Genomic DNA, 21,711 nt, shown 5'->3' with positions numbered 1-21,711 from the left:
TGACAAAAGGAAAGTACAAGAAATTAATTAAAGAAAGGGGTGAAGCTGGTGAGAGAGAGAAGGTATTTATTGCGGCTTAACTATCCATATTTATTAGCCTCTGTTTTCCTTTTCTTTTTTAAAAAAAAATTCAGGGAAGTTTTAATTAATTAATTTGTGTGTTCTAAATCCTTAGTTTTCTCCCTCTTGTTCATTCCTTACATGATCCACCAACACAAACAGACACACACAAAATATCTAGAGAGAGAAACTAGAGAGATATAAACAGTTGACCTAGTTTGAGGGATTTGTCACTGATCAACCATAGCTTTAAAAGGTAAACTAATCTCTAATTCTCTGTTTTTTCTCTAATTTGTCAACTGGGTTTTTGTTTTTTCACAATTTTCACCAACAATTCGTTGTGGTTTTATGTATGTGTTTTTCATTTTGATTGAGTTGCAAGAGTTTTTTCTATTTTGTTATCTGTTATTAGAACTGAGATTCTGGGTTTTTGATTTTTCCAGAGCCCCCACAGAAGCAGCAGCAACAACAAAAACAAAACACAAAAAAGTTTTGTTTTTTGTGTTTTTTATCAGGTAATTTTTGCTCAACTTTGTTTTTTTGTGCATAATTTTGAGTTTTACAACATGGGTTTTCACATTATTTTATTGGTTGTTTATGGGAAATTATTCCTAATTCAGAATCAGATCTCTTTACAATTTTTTTGACTAGTTTAGGGGTTTTTTTAACTAATTATGTTTTGGGGATTTCAAAAATTCCCTAAAAAATTGGGTTTAATTTGGATCTGATTAAAGAAATCTGACAAATTTCGTTTAGTGGGAAATTGGGGAATGGGATTGTTGATGCAAAAGTAGTCGTCTGACTTTGTAAAGTTTTTTACTGTATCTTTCTTTTTCAATACTGTTGGAAAACTTTTCTAAGCTCCCAACTTTTGTCTTTTTCCTATTGCAACTGTACTTTGATTATTGCCACATTATCTACTTAGCACCACTATTATAACCGTTGAGAAAACTTTCCCTTAAAAACTGTAAAAAATGAAAATTTCCAGAAAAATGACACATTTTTGTGATTTATATAAACTGAGATTTGTTACATTGGTCTCGATATATATATTATCCAAATATAACCTTTTACTTAATAATTTGTATATTGATAATTGAAGATAGTAACATTTGAAAATCAATTGTTATTTTGTGCTGTCAAAAAAAAAAAAAAACATTTGAAATCATGCATTGATAAATGTGGCTAAAGAAACGTGTCAACTAAAATAAACGGAGGAAGTGATTGTCTACAAATATAGTTAATGGGATGAAGACATTGCTTCTACATTTGGTAGTTTATAGCTTTTTCTCAATGACCATCCTTTTCCAATGATTTGGTGAATGATGCAACTTAATTTCATGCCTAAATGTGACAATTTATATACATATACCATTTCTGACTTCATGATGCAAATGCAATCACATAATTCTTAATTTGGCTTGCTTGTGTAGTTTTCCTCTTGAAATTGGTTATCTATTTGTTCTCATTCATGTAATGTGTAATACACCTTTTATTTCTTTTCTTGTCAAATACTGGAATTCTCGCTATTTGCTTCTCTACCCTGCAACTTATAGTCACTGAATACGTTTTAGTGATCAAAAGGCGTCACTACTTGATTATTAACTACTCCGTATCATTTTATTCTGTTGCTAGGTTGTTGAGGGATGAATTATTTCACATTTGTTTGAGTTAATTGTGGTAGCACGGAGATATAATTCTTCAGGATCGGATTGAAAAACATCTTGTTGAAGATCCAACTTATGTCAGAATGAAGCTAGGTAACTTACAAATTCGTTTCTTAGTAAAATTCTTCGCGCTGTTTAATTTTCTTAGTTACAGTAGATAGTTACACACTGAAGTGTGATTAGTGAAACTTGTGTTTCTGTTACATAATCTGAAAACATAAACTAGAATACTCGATCTTATATTTCAGTTCAAGTACTCTCTCAGTCTGAAAATATACTAGTCATGTAAGGATGTCCTAGAAAAGTTGTCACATTTTCTAGAATAGGTGAATTGAGGAGGCATTAGAATAATCCAACTAATGTGAAGGGTGTTTAGTAAAATTGTGTCATAACTTCAATTATGTGGGGTTAAATGTTAATGTGACCGTTATATCTGGCAAGAGGGAGTATGTTTTAGCATGGAATCAGCAATACTTTTGTTGTAATATCCAGCTCTGGTCAGTGGCGGATCTGAAATTGTACTAAGTGGGGTCATTATGACAAAATTACTGAAAAATTAGCTAAAATTAAGTACTTTTTAATACAAATTAGTCAAAAATTAACTAAAATTATGTAATTTTTTTCGGTCTGATGATGTGTTGACAAATACTTGGTTGATGGCAGAAAACGAGCATGTTGTTAGTGTTCAGACTTCTCCAAGAAAGTCATATAACCCATTCGATTCAGATGATGAAGATACAAATGATAAGAGTAACAACATTACCGGGTATGATATAAAAAGCTTCGAGACATCTCCAGACTCGTTAACATTTCACTTGGACAGTAGTAATTTTTCTTGGGAAGAAGCTATACTTGGTCATTCTAGGGTTTTAAGTAATTCAATCTCTTCTGATACAACAACTAATGAGGAAGTTGTGTATACTGAACTATTTACTGATAAGAAAATTACTGAGTGTGAGTTGCCAGAGTTAGTGTTTTCCTACAAAGATAACGGTTTCAACTCAGTTAAAGACATTGGGATTGATGAGGGAGTACCTATACATGACAAGGTTTGGATTGAAAGTCATGACAGTAACAACATGTCTACTGTCCTAGCTTTTAATGACGACTTCAATGGTGAAAAGGGCCCTTTTGTTCAGAACACGACTAAAGATTCAATGAAGGGCAATGAGCTTGTTCATGAAGTTTTAGAGAGGCCTTATTCGGCTGATAAGTGTGGGACTGATGATTTGCTAAAGACTGAAGAATTTGAACATAACTTGAGCAAGAAACAGGAAGAGTCGGATTTTAGTTGGCAAGCCGAAAATGTGGTTGAGAGTGACGGTGTAGTTAATGACAAAAAAGACCCTCAACAACAAGTTGGTGAGAAAGATGAAGAAAAATGTCGAAAGATGGAAATGACAGAGAATGGAGTATCTGAGGAAAAGGAGCATTGTAAAGATAGTGTTCCTGTAGAGCATGTAGAGCTGTCAGTTGTGGATGAAGAAGAAGCTTCTATGCAGTCCAATGTAGAAATATCTTCAATCATGCATCAAGTCGAAGCTACTGTGGAGTCAAACGAGGTTGGTTACTAATTTATCTCCATTATTTAAGCTAACTCTTGAGGTTGTCATACATGGCTCTTGAAATTTGAAGCATGCAACACGTGCATATAAATCTAGTTTTCTTTATTCAACTTGATCATATGCATTCATGTTCATTAGTTTTCTGTCTGAACACATCAAACATAACCAAATTGTTAATCAAACTTCATACTGTAAGTCTGTAACAATTAGGCCTCTTGATCCCCAGACACCTTCTAAATAAGATATCGGCATAAATTTATGCCTGTCGAATCCGAGGATACATTGCAACCTATTTATTGATAGTGTACATTATCTTCATGAATCATTACAAGGCATGCACACTTTCCGATATATTACTTTGATTGCTAATATCTCTTTTACTACGTTGATATAAATTAAGAACTTTTATCATTATCCTCATCATAACAAGTACTTAGAGTCTAGCTTAGAAATTTTCATATTCTTCTGATTTTTGTCTATATGTATTATAAGTAAACAACACAAAGTTCAACCTCTCAAATTTGGAGTGCCTTATAAAAAGAAATGGAGGAGTGTAGGATTGTTTGTGTTTGCTACACTGGCTTGCCCTGTTTATTTTAGTTTGAGGAGACCTCTAGATAAAACTTTAGTAGACTCGAAATTCATTGTTATTTAGTGTGGTGATTTAACAACTTAATACGTACCTTTTCACCAGTTGCAAATGCTGAATCACAAATTCACAATGTTGTTATTATTGTTCAATGACAGAGTCAAAGTGAGGAAGTATCTTCATCTTCTTCGGTTCAATCTATCAGCAATGCTTTGTCCTACAACAGCAAGGTGGAGTCTGGAAGTATTATCCTGGATTTCAATGGTGCTTCTGCAACTATTTCAGACAAGGAGAAAGAGAAAGAGGATATTTCAGAAAAGAATGAAGCAGATGAGAAACCTCCTGTAGCTCAAACTATGTCTAGGGATGATGATGTTGGAAGTAGTATCCTAGATTGTGGGACAGATAAGAGGGTTCATGGAGAGACGAGCTTTTCGGCCGCAATGCCGCCACCTGCATCGATTACTTACATGGGGCCCAATTCACACGCTGGCAACGTTTCCCTCCGGTCTGAAAGCAGCGCCGGCAGCACCCGTTCCTTTGCCTTTCCTGTGTAAGTCATCTCATCTCTCTCAGTTTTAGATTGTCATAGCTAGAAAATACTAGACCTGATCATAAGGCGGGCCGGGTTCGGGCATAAAAATGGTCCATCATATCGGACCGGTCTATGTCGGACCGAGATTCGGGTCGATATTTGTGCCCAAACCCGCTAATTCAGCCCTAAAATACTGGGCTTTCAGGTCATTTTCGGGCCGGACCAAATTTATAACTAAAAGGGTAGTTTTACGTTACCCAAAGCCCTTCAAAATTTTAAAACTGGGTCGGGCCCAGACACCGGCCTAAAAAATCTGCTCACCCCGCAAAAAATCGAACCAGATCGGTCCGGCGGGCCGGGCTCACCAACCCATTCCTTTGCCTTTCCTGTGTAAGTCATCTTTCTCCGTTTAAGGTTGTCAGGGCTAGAAAATACTAAACCTGATCAGAAGGCGAGCCGGGCCGGGACATAAAATTAGCCTATCATGTCGGGCCGGACTGGGTCAAACCAAGATTCGGGTCGATTTTTTGTGCCCAACCCCACTAATTCGGTCCTAAAATACCGGGCTTTCAGGTCATTTTTGGTCCGGGCCAAATTTATAACTAAAAGTGTAGTTTTTAATTCCGATGTCAAAAAAAAAAAAATTAAAACCGTGCCGGGCCCGAAAAAGCGAAAAACAGGCCTAAAAATCTGTTCAAAGTTGCAAAATTTTGGGTCGGATCAGGCCAGCGGGCTGGGCTCAGTCCTACAGGTGTTTGCGGCTAAAATATGCTAACGATCGAATAACTTCTCTTGCAATGTATTTAATGCTTGATTGTGGTGTTTACAGGATGCAAGCAGAATGGAACACGAGTCCAGTAAGGATGGCAAAGGCGGATCAGAGACACTTCAGTAAGCAAAGAGGATGGGTTCAAGCGATCGTGTGCTGTAAATTCTGAGTCGTCTTCTTCGTTATTCCTAGTCTTATACTCCGTAGTTTTATACAACATAGTAGTATTTCAACAACTCATCAACAATGGTGATTAATTACCTCCTCCATCAGTCACTTACTTACCCCCTAGGCACCTTTTTTTTTACCCTATGAGATAAGGTGTGAAGCTTGTTTGCATTTTTGCATCAACACTTTGTAAAGATTAAATTTACATAGCTCTCTTTTATGCATCTTTTGGATATTTGGTTCCTTTGCGGGCAGCATTTAATGCATTAAGCCATGAAATAATGTGGACATTGATGTTGTTATATAGAGTTCGAGTTACAGACATGCAGTTAATCTCAGAGTTCCATCAAGTAAAGATGGTTGTGGGGCAGCCCGGCACGAGAACTGGCCCGACCCGACCCGGCACGAAAAAAAGCACGGCCCAGCACAAGCAGGAAGTCATGAAATAATGTGGACATTGATGTTGTTATAGAGTTAGAGTTACAGACAGTTAACCTCAGAGTTCCCATGAAGCATACTCTAATAATCTGTCAATGTTTGTCAGCATTTGCAACTGAATCTAGAGTAAATTATCTGCTTCCCCATTAATACTGCAAAGTGTCCTGTTCTTGTTGTAAGAGTACAAGTCTTTTCGATTTGTGTTTTATGTAAAGACTAGCAAGTATAGATGCTATTGTAAGTACAGTGTTTTGTTATACCAGCATGCTGTGGTAACATAATGTACTGGAGTTAGAATAGTAATTCCTCTTTTTTTTCCCGATAATATAAGTTTAAACAAAATAAGTCTAATAGAACGGCCAAAGGGTATTGACAAAATCAGAATTTAAGGGATAAAATTGGTTGTGGGCAGCGTTGGGTTTTACCGTTTTAGTCAGATTGCTAGAACGTGCCCAACACATGGCAAGCCCACTCTGCATTACCAGGCCCAAAGAACGTCGTGCCTAAACTTAATATTACTAAAATTAGCGTGTTTTGCCGTGCCCAATCGAACCATGTAGTGTGTTGTCGTGTTTCTTGCAAAAAAAAAATGTGGCCAGGCCCGGTCCACAACTTCGTGCTCGTGTTAGGCCGTGCTTTTTTCGTACGCATGCTGGGACGGGCTTTTTCGTGCTGGGATGGATCAGGTAGAGCCTCGGTCCGGCCCGGCCCGGCCATAACCATATTTAGTGTATTAAGGATTTAAGGGTAGTTGTAGGCTCCGTTTGGTAGGGCGTAAAACGTTTTCATTGTAAAATGATTTTCCATAGAAAACATTTTTCAAAGGAAAACATAATTCCAACCTAGTTTTCCTTTGTTTGGTACCTTGAAAGAAAATGGGAGAAGATAGTGAAGATTGAGGGGAAAAAAGGAGATGAAGGCAAGGAAGAAAGAAGAAAAAGTGATTTCCCTCCATTTCAAATGAAAAATGGATTTCCACCTTTGAGGGAGTTTAGGAAAATTGTTTTTCATCCCTTGCCCAACCAAACAACGTAAAATGATTAAAAAAGGAAAATTATTTTCCACGAAAACGTTTTATACCCTACCAAACGGGGCCGTAGAATTATAGTTCTAATACATTTTCCAAAAAGGCGAACCTAAAAGTAAGTACTGCCGGTGCCGCCGATGGTCACCGACCGACTCACCGGTCACAGTCAACGGCATAAATGGGCCAACGGCCCAAATAATCAAATCATGAAACTCTGCACTTTATTTTTTCTTTTTTATTCTAGTGGATTCCCAAATAGACACCACTTATCTATCACCACGTGGAAGAGTTTGCATGGATAAACCGTCAACTTGCTTAATGCCACATACTTTTTCTAGATCATGTTTCGTCAATGCCACACCAGCACTAATGTATTAACATCTCACTTTCTGATTTTAATATTACTTCCTCTCTAATTAGACTGTCTTATGTTTAATTAGTGTCTGCATTGCCAGATTAAAAGATTCAATTGATAGTAATATGATATGTGATTTAACTAGTCTTTCATAAAATTTTGTGTTTTTACTTTTTCTATATATCTGTATCTTTTATATGGTGCATCTAATTTTTTACGAGCGATTTTCTTCAATACTCCCTCCGTATTTATTTAAGAGATATACTTGGTCGGGCACGGGTATTAAGAAAAATAATTAAATGAAATAAAATAATAAAACAAGTGGGGTTGAGTAGATATTTTAATAGGAAAAACAAGTGGGGACCATATCATTTTAGGGAGTGGGGGGTGGAGGTGGGGTATAGATAGATTATTTAATTAGATGGTGGGGTTGATAAATTACTAAAAATGACAAGTGTATCTCTTAAATAAATACGACCGGAAAAGGCAAGTGTATCTCTTAAATAAATACAGAGGGAGTATTGTATAAAGATCTACTCCAATAATTTCCAAAATACGTTATTTCTAAATTAATTTCCACCATACCGTCTACGTAAGCAAGGGAGAAAGAGAAGTAATTTTTTTTTTTCCAGTTCAGCGTTGAACTGCCATTTGAGATAGCGTTTCGTTTTAAAGCAAACCGCCATCTGAGATGGCGGTTCAATGTTATCTGAGATAGCGGTTTAGTGCCGTTTTGTTAAAAAAAATGGTTCGGTTTTAATGATGACGTGGACGATATAGTGGGAATTAAGTTAAAAAGTGACGCATTTTTGGAATTTGACGTTCATTAAACAATATTGAAGGAAATCGCTCACTTTTTACACTGTCTACGAAATCTAATTTAACCAACTTTAGTGATTTATTCTTAAGAATAAACATAGTCATGTAATATTATGTTAGCTTCACGTCAATTCTAATGGGTCGTCCTATAGTGATTAGTGAAACATGTCAAATATGAAATACTCATATTAATTAGGAAAACATGAAAATAATATTCAGTGGAAATTTCACATCTATTTAGTTTAGATTAGATTAATCCAAATATAACTTACTGATGCAGCTTTGTTAACAACAATGCAATTTCTTTCCTAAAAGTGCGCCAACTTTTTCTGATTCGCACCAACATGTATATTTTCTTAAGCCACCCATAAACCATAACCCTCTAATTTATTATTATCCTCCACCTCACCCTATCTAATTAAGTTAATAAGCAACTTGAATGATTGAATCTTGCTTTATGTTCTTTATTTGTTGAATATTTTTTTTTTTTGGTTGTACTTTGGTGATTTTTTCTTAAGAATAAACACAGTCACGTGGTGTCTTATTAAATTCATGTCATTTCAACGGTGATTTATAGTGGAACATAGGACGTACTAATATAAATGTTACGGAGTATTTAGAAAATACACATGGAAATAAAATATAGTAAAAAAATTTGTATCTGTTTATAGATTAGATTAATCTGTCTGTATAACTTGACGAGTTGGTGACGCAACTTTTTTCTTAGTCCCCGCTAATCTTTCTCGATGCTTTTCATAGCTATCGGTTTAATCATTCACTTCCAGGAAAGAAGAGCTGAGCGTTCAGTCTGTATAACTTGACGAGTTGGTGACACAACTTTATTAGCATTGCTTCAATCGATTTATCTCTCCTAAAAGCACGTCAACCTTTCCTGATGTGTACCTATATGTAGTATTTCCTTAAACCACCCATAAATCCATAACCCTTTAATTTATTATTATCCTCCACCTCACTTTGTCTAATTAGTTTAATCCACAACTTGAATTATTGGTTCTTGCTTTATATTTTTTCTTGTTCTTTTCTATTTTTCTTGTACTTTCTTCTTATATTTTTGTTTGCTAGTATATCCTACGTTCTTTAATTAGAAATTGTGAATAGCATTATAAACAAAATTCCTTAAACTAGATATACATAAAGTATAAATAAGTGCATCCAACACATCAATGGAAACATGAAAAGGACAAGGAATTTTTTTTAAAATAATAAAAATAAAACACTTTCGTAGTTTTATTTTTGGTCAAATTTCATCAATGACTAAACAACTGATTAACCTATTTCATCAAATTTTTATGTCACTGGATTTACACAACTTACTAAACTTATTGAAATTTACTTGATATATGTTACAAGTACAAGTACAAACGATATTAATTTTGCGTATGAGCATTATTAAAGTTTATAAACATGGAAAAGATACGTACAATATACAACTTGTCTTCCAAATAACGATAGTGTTGTTTATACTTTTAGTGTTAATATTCCATAAAGATCGCTATATTTCTTAAAAGACAACTAACGACCTTAAAAAACATCATTACCTAAACCATCATAAAAAGATGAATAATCATCTCTCCTAATATAATCATTTGCTTTAATAAAAAAACAACTCCACTAAAATACATGATTGGTTGGAAAATGATTATGGAATCTTTTAAAAATCCTTTTTTTTAATACCTTTATAATTATATTCTAGTACAAATTAAAATAATATTGTTAGTTGCAAAAACATATTTTAATACATAAAACAAATAACAAATTTGTAGTTTTGATTTAATATTAGTTGATTGCTTTGAGAATTCTTATCTTTCTAACCATAACCAAGTCAGCAACCAACCAAGACTATTTCCCCCTCACTCAATTATATAAACCTCATCTTCTCCACATTTCTTCCATTCTTTCTCAAATTCACCATTTCCTCTCTTTCTGGAAAAACAATGGAAATCCCTGTAATTAATTTCGAAGCAGGCATAAACTCCTTCCATAATCCTTCATTAATTTATCGAGTTATCTCGAATTTCGAGCTCGGAAAATTAACATATTATTCTAATCGAATGTGGAAATGGGGAGCTCTTTTTCTGGCATTGGTATACGCTTTTAGTAGCATTGTTAACAAAATCAAGTTATTAGTTCTTTATTATCATAATAAATCCAAATCTTTATTAGCTGCTTCAGAGCCTTTGTTATCTTCGTTATACGATGAGTTTGGTAGCGATACAGATAGCGATTATGATCAAAACGACGAGGTTTGCTCCTCTTGTGATTCTTCCTCAGACGACGACGACGACGAAGATGACGAAATAGAAATAGAAGACGACGATTTCAATGTGAAAGGTAGTAGTAATTTCAGTGAAATCTCCAGGCGAAAGGGTAAATTCAAGCTCATGCGTCGGAAACGAAGCTTCGTCGATACTTTCTCGTTGTCGGATCTCGTTAATGGAAACGGCGTTGTTAAGCTGTGGGATGGATTAGGTTTAGGTGTTGTCGATGTTGATAATGCGTTTTCTTTTTTGGATTCTGATCATTATCAGAATCAAGATTTTATTAGTAGCTCGATTTTCGGTGGGATTCCGGCGGTGTCGACGTCTCCTGCGGTGTTTATCTCCGCCGGAAGCGACGGCGGGAAGCTGGGATTGGATATTTGGGATCTGAGAACCGGTGGTGAATCGCCGGTGGTTCGTTCACATTGGCGGTCAGGCCGGCGAGGAGAGATTATGGGGATGGATTCCGGTCGAACCGGGAAAGTGTACGTCAGAAATGACGACACAATGACGTTAGCAGTTGGTGATGTGAGGAAGGTGGATGCGCCGTTAACGGAGGAATGCGAGGAGGAGATGTGGTGGGATGCTGACGAGTGACGGCGTTAACGGAACCGTGTGAAATTGGTAAACTCTCGAAGGTGGTGGTTGACAGCTGGAATTTCAAAGTAAAGAAATTAAACATGTGTTGAAAATGAATAGATGATTACTACTCCTTCGGTCTCGTTTTACAAATTTAATTTAATTACTTTTTGTGAAGGTATTTTTAAATTAAATGGAACAAGAAAAATGAGGCGGATATGTTTTGATTCGAATGATTTGTTTCCAAATCGATGTATTACTATTAGTAGTAAATTAAGTTGAATAATTTGTTGTAGATTAGGGAAGAAGAGGGAGTTGTAAAAATGATGAACTCTTTGTGCACTTTTGCTTTGTATAAATACGTACAAGGAATGTATTCTTTTTAAATTTGGAAAAATCCTCATTTGTGATTAGACTCCAATTTTCCAAAATGAACATACTTTTGGTTCGGTGGAAGAAAATTCCCAAACTAGAACAATAATTGTCATTAACGGTTTAATAAAAAGAATCGTTACTATCATTAGCGAATTAACACAGAGAATTACAACTATTATTAGGGATTGAAAATGCAGAACTAGCGGTTTATTACGAAAAAACGCTAATATTAGTAGTGGATCTGCTTTACCAACTATAATTTTATGGTGCGAATGAGCGATAAAGACAGATAAGTTACTTCGTACAAATAAAAAGGGGACTCATACCTAACACCTATTGTATATAACCTTCGACTAGCTAGGACTGTAAACGAGTCGAGTCAATCTGAATTTTACCTTGTTCGAGCTAAGCTTAATAAGGATTTTCAATGTTCGAGCTTGTCTCGAGATTAACCGAGTTTTGCAATTTGTTGTTCGAGCTTTGTTCGTTAAGCATTAGGATGTCTCGAGTTTAATAAACAAGCTTTGAGATATTGTCTAATTGATTTAAATCATATTATCAAGGAGAAACTTCACAAAATATATGTATGATTGGAATGTTCTATGGATATTATACTACATTAGATTCGTTTTCGTTTTATACATTTCTTGACATTTAAGGGTCAACAATTAAGTATATGTTATTCCATTTAAATTATTTTTTGAGTTTGAGCGAGTTATAAACGAGCTTATAAACAAATAATCAATGAGTTATAAACGAGCGCTCGTGAATGTTAACGAGCCGAATGAGAAGTTATTCGAGCTTGACTCGTTTACTTATCGAGCCTAATTCTTTGTTCCAAACTTGTTCATTAATTAATAGACGACCTTTGACCAAACATTAACCGAACATTCACCAAACTTGTTTAAAAATTGTTAGCCACGTATCAGCTCATTTGCAGCCTTACCTACTACTCCCTCCGTCCCGGAATACTCGACCCGGTTTGACCGACACAGAGTTTAAGGGACTTGAATTGACTTATTTAATTTAATAGGTAGTAGTTGATAGTGGGGTATTATTTTAATGTAATTAGTGGGAGGTGGGTTAAGAGGTGGGGTTGGGGGAGAGTAGGGGTTGATTTTTAATTATTTTTTGTATGGAGTAGGGGGTAGGTGGGTTAATAGGGGTGGAGTGAGAAATAATATAATATTGTTAGAATATTTCCATTTTTAGAAACAGGTCAAGTATTAAGGGACGGCTCGATAAGGAAAACAGGTCAAGTATTTCGGGACGGAGGGAGTATGTTAACTAGTGGCCAAAGACCTCACCATAATTAATCCAATTAAACCCTCATCCTCGCTTGCTTTCTCTCTCAAAGTTCAATCCATAAATTCACCGGACTCTCCATCAATTTCACAGTTTCATTCGCATTTCAAGCTTCGATTTCTTCAGGTGTACCGGGTCCGTTGTCACTGTTCTTGAATGTCGTAGTCGCCAAGTGCTTTGTTCAATCTGCACTGAATTGCTGCTCTTCTGAGGTAAACATTGTTTCTAATTTGGATTTATTTTGTTCGATTTTGGTTTATTCGATTGAGTAATTCCCCGCGAATTTTAGGGTTTTTCCAATTGGTCTTGAATTCAATGTGCGATTGTTTAATTTCTGTGTCAATTAAGGTTCATAATTCCCCAATGCCAATTTTATTTAATATTATTCAATAGCCGTGCTTGTTTTCCTTTGTATTGGAAATGTTTGACACAATGATAATTTGACTAACTTGTTTGGGAAATGATATCTGTACCAATTTAATACATGTGCCTTTTGATTCATCCATTCTTTTGTAATCAATTGCTTTTATAGTTTCAGTGTTAAGCTTATACTATTTCTATTCAGTATGTATGAACCCATTGCGCTCATTGGCGGCACCCCTGGGTTCTTCAGGATGAGCTTTCAGTGCATCGGTGTTAAGCTTATACTACTATTTCTATTCAATATGTAGGATATCTCATGCAAAAGAGTCCAACGTGTAGGATCAGAACCTTGCCTATTCGACACTTTCGCCAAAATACAGTAGTAAAATTCACAATTAACGAAGATATGACGAATGTTTGTAAGAGAATTTTCAACACATATATCTTAATAAATGTGTCAATGTGTGTACCAACTGTAACAATTTTGTTAAGATACGTTTCGGTCTATTCATAGAAGCCTACAGTAGTAACACAGACCACTACTATCCCACTTAATTACAGATTTTCTAGAACGGAATTAGAATGGCGTATAAGCAGAGTTACCACCCTTCACACTGGCACGCACCTATTAAGATTTTCAGTAGAAATGGGTAGATGTTGACACCAAATGATGAACCTTTGGAACTGGGGGAAGAGAAGCTGGATCATTAACTAGGTGAACTCAAGGAAAAGTTATCCAAGAGAGGAAGAATGACTAGTTATTGGTAGCATTACAGGGGGTTACTAGCTTAACAGAACGGGAAGATTTGTTTTGACCAATGATTGCTGCAAGTTGAGAAAATGTGGCTTAATTCAAAACTGCAAGTTCATTCATTACATTCAATTAATGGGAATGAAGTCAGTCATTCTCAGGCGAGATTCTAATAATGTATAGAGTGTGCAAGTAGAGAATGACTAGCAAGTTTAGCGAAAAATATAGCATGAAGTCAGAAACATAAGGCCAGGAGCACAATACTGAACTGCTGGACCTAACTAGTTGAGTCGTAGCCCTTATGATGCTGGTCAACCCCATTTGAGGCCTAATGCAGGTAATTGCAAGTTCAACAAGCACTGAAAACAAGAAGACAGATTTAAAAGAGAAGTTAAGGTCGGTAGGCAGGGCGAGTTCTCTCTCCCGGGGGGCAGAAGCAGCAGAAGATGCTTTTGGATTTGATCGGCGAACTTCCCCCTGTAGTTATCACTTATCCTGAGTCTTGCTAGTCTGCTCCTTCGGACCCTTCTTTTTCTTATCAAATAGAGATTTTTTCTTTCGACCATATTTCGCGTTTTGATCCGCGAAGGCAATCGCCCGGTCTTTATTTCCTAAATCCATCTACCTTGCTAGTCTCGCGTCCCCCGTTCGGGCTCTCGCTCAAATCGGGAGCTGCTACAATTGCTTCAGCGGGAGCTGCTATCGCGGCTGGTCGTGCTATCGCCTTGACTTATGAAGATGGAAAGTTTAGGAACCAGTCCCTCTTGAGGAAATGGATGAAGGCGCGAGCTTTAGGTTGTTTACATGCTTTTGGTGTCAGATACCAATCCTGTCAATACCTAAATAGAATGATTGATGTTATTGTGAAGAACATTTTGGTTTTTTATGCTTTGGGTTGTTTGTACACATGACATGAGCATACGGACTCTTTTTTTATTTATTATTTTAATCTTTGTCTTCCTGGTTTTATTTCTGTCATTTTGAATCTCTAGATATTATGACCAGAATCATCTGATTATTATCAATTTTATCTTCTGGAATTGTATGTCATTTGATGTGTATTTTATATAAACTTTTTTGAAGCTTACAGAGAGAGAAAGCATCAAAGCAGTAATGTCACCAGCTATGGCGGTGTCCTACACCTCACCCTTCCTCCACCCCCTTTTTTATAAACAAGTAAGCATCTTGTATTTCATTTCCTTTGTCTGATCTTCTTCCCCGCCAAAGGAGGGGATACGTTGTTCTAGCTCAAGTATTGTTTTGTTGTGTTACTTGACAATTTCAAGAATAACCCTCGACTGAATGCAATTGTAATATGAGCAAGCCCTGAAAATGTTATTGTTATGGAGTATTAAAGTTAGTAACTATGTTTCCATGTTGCAAACCGAAAGGTGGTACATGTAAGTTTTTTGTTTTGTTGAAGACAGATAATCTATTTCCGAGCTTTAAGCCGAAACATTATCGTTTGTGTAGAGGTGCATGAGTTTATCTATATTGTGCTGTAATGATTTGGTTTGATAAGCTCGTTGTAGTAATAGTGTTGTCAAATGGGGTCGCTAATTCTGAAGATGGTGTACAACATTATTGTTATCGTGTAGAGGTTGCACAATATTATTGTTACATATGCAAAATGGTCTACCTGTTTTACTGTGTCTTAATTTTAAATCCTTATTACATTGGCTTGTATGACCTAACGTAACGTTCTCTTCACCTGAATTTTGCTTTTCAGATGTATCTTTTCTTATCTGCACTTAGCAACCTATTTCAGGTGCCACCTTATCAGTTTCAACTGACTTATTAGTTTCAGCTCTATTGCAGTTAGTGTTTCCAAACATAGCCTTATTAGTCGTGAACTTATCTGAATTTTTTAGACCTTTATTGGAGATGAACTTATTTCATCTTACTCAACTTATTAGACTTGAAATAAGTGAAAATAAGCCTAGGCTACTAGAGCCCTGAACTTATCTAAACTAACTAGTCATGAACTTATACTATCTGATTTTGTTAGCCCTCTTAAAAGTGAAAATGAGGTGAGGATATCAGAGTCATAGTGCTTGGAATCTGGAATTCTGGATGAAGGTTTATACGAAATATACAAATGATATGAGCACCTGTTTTGTTCTGCAGCATATGTTTTGGAGCCATCTGTTAAGGAATTCATTGTATAGCAAGGTGTGGGAATTCATTGTATAACATTTTTTTTGTCGCATCAGCAACCTTTGATTTTTCTTCTCATGAGCATAACTCTTTTCCTTCGTACTGAAGTGAAAGATATTTGCCTTGTCAGGGTATTTCACATCATTCAAGTGGGCGCCAACCTTTCTTCCAACCAAATGCTTTAAATGGAAAAGGCAGCTTTACAACTTATAAAACAGGCTTTGTGGTTCAGAATACGAGGCGAAGTTTCTCATGCTCTATAAGCATGTCAGATGGACAGTCCTCCGGAAATCATGGGAAATTAAACTTGGACCAGATAATGGACAAGGCTAGGGAAGTTTGGAATGCCCTTCCGGAACCAATCAAGATCTTCCCTTGGAACAGAGTGCGAGATAACTTCATCCAACGCACTCTTGATGTTGCAATTGCTGTCATCAAATACCTAAGCGCTCCTTTGCTGTTTGTTTCCTCCCTCAGTGAGATGTCCTACTGTGCTCATGAAAGGAAACTATTTCTTGTTCCTGTTCCATTGATTCTTGGGTTTTCAGTTGCTGGGATCTTGAAAGAGACAGTGCAAGAACTATCTCCTCTTACCAAGGTTAACTTATGGGACATTTTTTTTTCTGTATGATTTGAGCATGCGTAATATGCCTTGTATATTTATTTGTCTCTAATTATTTCAATATTTAATAAGCAGGATGCTGACGTTCCTTGGCATATAATTGGGATTGCTACTTTCCTCATTCTTCTTAAGCTGCCTGGTCCATACTACCCATATTGGGGCCGCCTGTTTATTCCTCATTTTGCTAATGGAGGGCTTTTAAGGGTTTTCGTTATGATGTATTTCTGGTATCAGAGGCCTAGCAAGAGTCGATCATTGCAAAATGTGGAGAGCCCTGAGCAAAATTGAATTTATTAAATGATAGGTATGATTTTTTATGTTTGCACATGTAAGTATGATGTTGCATGCTCTTGTTATCATGCGAGCCTTTGTTATAATTCTGTCTAGAAATGCATGTTAGAAAGTTTATTCCAGATTTCAGCTACAAAACGGAACTTGCTTGAAAATTGTGACCTATTGTCTTCATGTTTAGAGCTGCCGAGGGATATATTAGGATGTACCAATTGAAGCCCCTGTGATTTTGGCATGTTTTAGATGTCTGGAAAATGTATTAAACCTTTTGTTTCCATAACCTTGTTTCCCCTTTCAGATTATATAACTTCCTTTAATTTCTTGCGCCGTCCCCCCACCCTCCACCTTACCGTACATTTGACACCGTTGGAGTAGACAATGCTCTTTTCCTCTTTTCTCTCTCTCCTCCCTGTCACAATCTTTGCTCTCTATCCTTCACACTTCCATATCATTACTCTAATTTTAATCTTTGCTCTTTGTACTCGGTACTCACCAGTCTTTACTCAGTGGCTGGTGGAAAAGAGTTTATCTCATAGCCGCACTTTTAAGTGTCACACTCTTCAACCTTTTGAGATGCCATTGAAGTCTAATTTCATATAAGCTTGTGTTGGGATGCAAATGGAAATATGTAGGATATTTCTTAAAAGAAGACAAAACTTTTAGTCAACCATATTTCCGCTATTCTTAGTTGCATTGATTCACGCACAGGAAAATGAAGAGCTTAGGCTCTGTTTGGTTTGGTGTAAAACGTTTTCGGTGCAAAATGATTTTTCATGGAAAACATTTTCAAGGGAAAACACAATTCCAAACTAGTTTTCCTTTGTTTGGTTCCTTAAAAGAAAATGGGAGAAGATGGTTAAGATTGAGGGGAAGAAGGGAGAGAGAGGAAAGGTGGGAAAGTGGTTTCCCTCCCTTTCAAGTGGATTTTTTTTTCCACCTTTGAGGGAGTTATGGATAATTATTTCCCATCCCGTGCCAAACTAAACAACGTAAAATGATTAAAAGGGGGAAAATCGTATTTCCATGAAAACGTTTTACACCCTTCCAAACGGAACCTTAATAAACCTGAGTTTAAAGGTTTTCTAAAAGAATATGGCTGTAGTGATAGGAGAAGTTGTCAATTGTGCTATACTATACTTCTCTTTATTGACTCTATATCATATTTTCATTACCTTGTTTATTTTTAATTTGGCTCAGCACCATGGGAGGAGGCGCCTGGTCTGCGTGGAGATGCAGCAGGGGGTGGGGGACTGGGGGGAGGAGCTGACATTGAGACAGAGGCGAGGGGTGGTGTTATTTTTTAAAAGGGTAACTTTTCAACTTCTTTTTGTTGTGAATGCTGTCTAATAAGTTCCAAACATAACAACGTTTCATGAATATCACGATTCTTTGTCCTCTTAAATAAGTGGTAGAACTCTTCCTCGTACTACTTTGGTGCCATTTGCTCCATTGATTGTTGTACTTCACCAAGGTGTTTATCAGCATCAAAAGATTGATGTACTTTTTTATCAAACATTCTGACATTATTCTTGTTCAGGCATGTACTCGTATATGGCATCAACCTAGACTTCAACAATGTCAAAACTGTCATCATCTCATCATTATCCAGCTTTTAAAGTGGAAAACCTTGTGACAGAACAAACTTCTGTAGAACTGTCGGGACTTTGAACGAACTGCAATGCAATTGCCAGACTGTTATGAAGTCATGAACATACTGCTTTAAAATATAGCGTGACAGACAGTTGATCCTTCCTCCAACTCTCATCCAGGCTTCCTTTGTTAGCTTCTGTTTTTGTGTTTACTTAAGATTAGTGGTTTGCTTTTTTGTTCATGAAATACAAGAATATGATATGTTAGGCATCCAAGGTTACAACTTACAAGTGTTGCTACAGCTGAGCCCTTCGGGGGAATTTTTTCTTGAAATTCAGTTCAATTCTTCTTTTTAGATTTTCTTATGCATTTTATACCTCCCACTGTCCCACAGTCCCAGCCCTTCCCTCCTCTATGATTATAATCGTATCCCATACTTAGCTAACCCTTATTTTTCTTGTATTTATCTTATATAGACTCATTAAACCTAGTTTTCCTGAAATTAATGGAAATAAGGTGAACAGAATAACGCCTTATATTGTCCAAATGAGGCCGGCAGGACGAGGGTGTAGATTTGAAACAACTTTCTTGATTGAGTGAATAACAGGGTGTAGATTTGAAACAACTTTCTTGATTGATACAAGAAGTGGGAGAAAATGAAGTTATGGTTTTACAATTATGTACTTCACTCTGTTGTTTTTGTTACAACAATTTGTCCACACTTTTTAACGGGCAAGTTTGATCATTAGTTCATTACTGGTCGCATTTTGATTACCTATAAGAGAAAATACTCCGTAAAAAATGGTGTTCCAAAAAGTTATCTACTTGTATAATATTTTAATCATGTGTAATCGTATTAGATTTGTCATTTCATCTCGATGTAATATTTATAATATTTTATTTTTTATTAAAGATTTTAATCGTGAAATTGGAAACGCCTGCAACAAAAAAGTAAGTGAAGCAGGTTTGTTACCATGTAATTAAATAGGGGTGTCAAGTAGTCCGACCCGTCAAATTACTCAAACTCGAGTTTGACCGACCTAGTTCGACTCAAAGAAATATAGACTCCGACCCGTCAAATTACTCACACTCGAGTTTGACCGACCTAGTTCAACCCAAAGAATTTTAGACTTGACCCGTCAAGTTACTCGCACCCGAGTTTGACCGACCTAGTTCGACCCGAAGAATTTTAGACTCTAATCCGACTTGTACCTGGCCCACAGGGGTACTGTAATCTGGTAAAGTCTTACATGTAAGTATTTGAAATCATTGAAATGTACTCCACTCCACCAGAACAAAATCTAGATGGAAAACAGAGATTGTGGTTGTGGCTTAGCTAACAAAAAGTGGGCCCCTCAATATCAAAAAAATAAAAAACAAACCACTTCTAATTGGTCTAAACACAAGTAATCTTATCCACAATTCAACCCTCTAATTCTCTAACCATTCATCAAAACTCATACACTTGCTTGATATCTCTCTCTACACTCCCTCAATCAACCACCAATCCAAACACAACAACAACAATCAAATTATGGCCATGGCAACTCAAGCCACCCTCTTCTCCCCATCTTCTCTCTCCTCCGCAAAACCCATTGACACCCGCCTCACCACCTCTTTCAAACAACCCTCCGCCGTCACTTTCGCCTCCAAGCCCGCCTCCCGCCACCACTCTATCCGGGCAGCCGCTGCAGCTGAAGGCAAAGCTGCCGCCGCAACTGAAACCAAGGAAGCACCTAAAGGTTTCACCCCTCCTGAGTTGGACCCTAACACTCCCTCCCCCATCTTTGCTGGAAGCACAGGTAAATATACATAACACATTAACTTATTACTTCCTAGGTTCTTGTTAAGTTTTTTACCCTTACTATTTTGCATGAATTTCAATACAATCATTACTATATCCAATTTCGTATGAGAAAAACAGTAATTGTGCTATATCTAGTTGTATTTTTGTTCTACGTGGAGTGGAAGCTGATGATATCGGCACAAACTTATCCAGTGTAATTCCGATGATCAACTAATAGAATACAGTAACTCATTTTGACCCACAAAAATGATATTTTGAAAATACACGTTGATACGAGTACGACACAATAAGATCTCATATGATCCATCTGTTCCATAATGGTATTTCAATTTAAATTTTGACGCTATTAACACTTGATGAAAAATATATAAGAAAAAGCATATTTATGTGGAGTTTTGTTTGATTAATTTGATAAATACTTTAAGAAAATCAAAAAAGTTAATTTTTAATAATGCGTTAATTGAAATAAAAATTATTTAAATTATGCATTTACAAACGCGTAAATTCTACTAGAACATTAATTCATCCGTCCTTTTTTAGATGACATAATTATTAGACACGATTTTGAACATTAATATCTTTAATTAATGGATAAGAAAAAAACTATAAAAATTGATATTTAAAAAATATTTACCGAGATGAATCTAACAAAATGACTATGTTTTTTCTTAAGCATAAAGCACAAAAGGAAGTCAAATAAGATTGTGTGAATAGTGTTCAAAAATCTAATTGTTTTATCTGATAAGAAACAGATAAAGTATTACGGTAGGGAGAAAGTATTTATTAGCAGGAAATTACAGTCAACACGATTCTCCAAAGTGTAAAGAAATCAATAAAACGAAAGTAATTTTTATTTCTTTCTTATTAACAACCTGGTGCATTGGCCGGACCAATAACTAGTTTTTTTTTATCGTTCGTAGGTGGGCTATTGAGGAAGGCACAAGTAGAGGAGTTTTACGTGATAACATGGGAATCACCAAAAGAGCAAATATTCGAGATGCCAACAGGAGGAGCAGCAATAATGAGGGAAGGACCAAACTTGCTAAAATTAGCACGTAAAGAGCAATGTTTAGCACTTGGAACAAGACTTAGGTCTAAATACAAGATTAAGTACCAATTTTACAGGGTTTTCCCAAGTGGTGAAGTTCAATATTTACACCCTAAAGATGGTGTTTACCCAGAAAAGGTTAACCCTGGTAGACAAGGTGTTGGGTTAAACATGAGGTCTATTGGTAAGAATGTTAGCCCTATTGAGGTTAAATTTACTGGCAAGCAACCTTATGATTTGTAATAACTTTTTATCTTATTTTCATCATGTTCATGCTACTATGTTTTGGACAAATACAATGTGATTATTTTAGAATTTGGATTATTGTAACATGAATGAATGATATTTTATCTAGCTATGTGATGATGATTATTGCAAAACAAAATAATGCATGGTTTAGGTGAATAATACTATATGATGGATCATGCGTGCACGAGACAATGTACGGTATGACTAGTTAGTTGAATCTTGTTTATATCATTTTTGTTTTTTTTAACATTATTTACCCATACGATAAAAAAAATAACTACTACGTATTCAGTAACAAGTCTA

The 21,711-nt window shown here is 36.1% G+C and overlaps 4 protein-coding genes across 9 annotated transcripts; all 4 read left to right on the top strand.

Moving 5' to 3' along the window:
• Positions 1-26: 26 nt before the first annotated feature.
• LOC110778650 (uncharacterized) lies at positions 27-5,675 on the top strand. Its single transcript, XM_021983207.2, has 6 exons — positions 27-316; positions 504-575; positions 1,696-1,820; positions 2,391-3,289; positions 4,040-4,434; positions 5,246-5,675. Exons 3-6 carry the CDS (start codon positions 1,811-1,813, stop codon positions 5,352-5,354), a joined length of 1,413 nt encoding a protein of 470 aa, XP_021838899.1. The 5' UTR covers positions 27-316; positions 504-575; positions 1,696-1,810; the 3' UTR covers positions 5,355-5,675.
• A 4,135-nt stretch (positions 5,676-9,810) lies between these two features.
• On the top strand, positions 9,811-11,263 carry LOC110778652 (uncharacterized). Its single transcript, XM_021983209.2, has one exon. It carries the CDS (start codon positions 9,948-9,950, stop codon positions 10,866-10,868), a length of 921 nt encoding a protein of 306 aa, XP_021838901.1. The 5' UTR covers positions 9,811-9,947; the 3' UTR covers positions 10,869-11,263.
• Positions 11,264-12,531: 1,268 nt separating this feature from the next.
• LOC110778651 (uncharacterized) lies at positions 12,532-18,659 on the top strand. 6 transcript variants are annotated; one of them, XR_002530895.2, is made up of 7 exons: positions 12,532-12,742; positions 14,735-14,820; positions 15,772-15,816; positions 15,932-16,399; positions 16,499-16,727; positions 17,912-18,022; positions 18,252-18,659. XR_002530895.2 is itself a non-coding variant. In XM_056841107.1 (6 exons), exons 2-5 carry the CDS (start codon positions 14,758-14,760, stop codon positions 16,709-16,711), a joined length of 789 nt encoding a protein of 262 aa, XP_056697085.1. In that variant the 5' UTR covers positions 12,532-12,742; positions 14,735-14,757; the 3' UTR covers positions 16,712-16,727; positions 18,252-18,659. The 6 variants fall into 6 exon arrangements, 2 of the variants coding, with proteins under 2 accessions (XP_056697085.1, XP_056697086.1); XR_002530894.2 differs by having other exon boundaries at positions 14,728-14,820; XR_008931326.1 differs by lacking the exon at positions 15,772-15,816.
• Positions 18,660-19,802: 1,143 nt separating this feature from the next.
• LOC110778649 (photosystem I reaction center subunit II, chloroplastic-like) lies at positions 19,803-21,470 on the top strand. Its single transcript, NM_001426330.1, has 2 exons — positions 19,803-20,106; positions 21,032-21,470. The coding sequence occupies exons 1-2, from the start codon at positions 19,839-19,841 to the stop codon at positions 21,400-21,402; spliced, it is 639 nt and encodes a 212-aa protein (NP_001413259.1). The 5' UTR covers positions 19,803-19,838; the 3' UTR covers positions 21,403-21,470.
• The last annotated feature ends 241 nt before the right edge of the window (positions 21,471-21,711 follow it).

The sequence above is a fragment of the Spinacia oleracea genome, chromosome 3 (assembly GCF_020520425.1).
Source record: "Spinacia oleracea cultivar Varoflay chromosome 3, BTI_SOV_V1, whole genome shotgun sequence".
Lineage (NCBI taxonomy): Eukaryota > Viridiplantae > Streptophyta > Magnoliopsida > Caryophyllales > Amaranthaceae > Spinacia > Spinacia oleracea.
The sequence above is the reverse complement of the archived record's forward strand: the minus strand, read 5'-3'. Positions and strand labels throughout refer to the sequence as shown.

Coding starts and splice junctions, on each gene's coding strand:
- LOC110778650 (XM_021983207.2), top strand. Junction 3,290..4,039: donor CTACTGTGGAGTCAAACGAG/GTTGGTTACTAA, acceptor GTTCAATGACAG/AGTCAAAGTGAGGAAGTATC. Junction 4,435..5,245: donor CGTTCCTTTGCCTTTCCTGT/GTAAGTCATCTC, acceptor TGGTGTTTACAG/GATGCAAGCAGAATGGAACA.
- LOC110778652 (XM_021983209.2), top strand. CDS start 9,948: ATGGAAATCCCTGTAATTAATTTCGAAGCAGGCATAAACTCCTTCCAT.
- LOC110778651 (XM_056841107.1), top strand. CDS start 14,758: ATGTCACCAGCTATGGCGGTGTCCTACACCTCACCCTTCCTCCACCCC. Junction 14,821..15,771: donor ACCCCCTTTTTTATAAACAA/GTAAGCATCTTG, acceptor TTTGTTCTGCAG/CATATGTTTTGGAGCCATCT. Junction 16,400..16,498: donor AACTATCTCCTCTTACCAAG/GTTAACTTATGG, acceptor TTTAATAAGCAG/GATGCTGACGTTCCTTGGCA.
- LOC110778649 (NM_001426330.1), top strand. CDS start 19,839: ATGGCCATGGCAACTCAAGCCACCCTCTTCTCCCCATCTTCTCTCTCC. Junction 20,107..21,031: donor CATCTTTGCTGGAAGCACAG/GTAAATATACAT, acceptor TATCGTTCGTAG/GTGGGCTATTGAGGAAGGCA.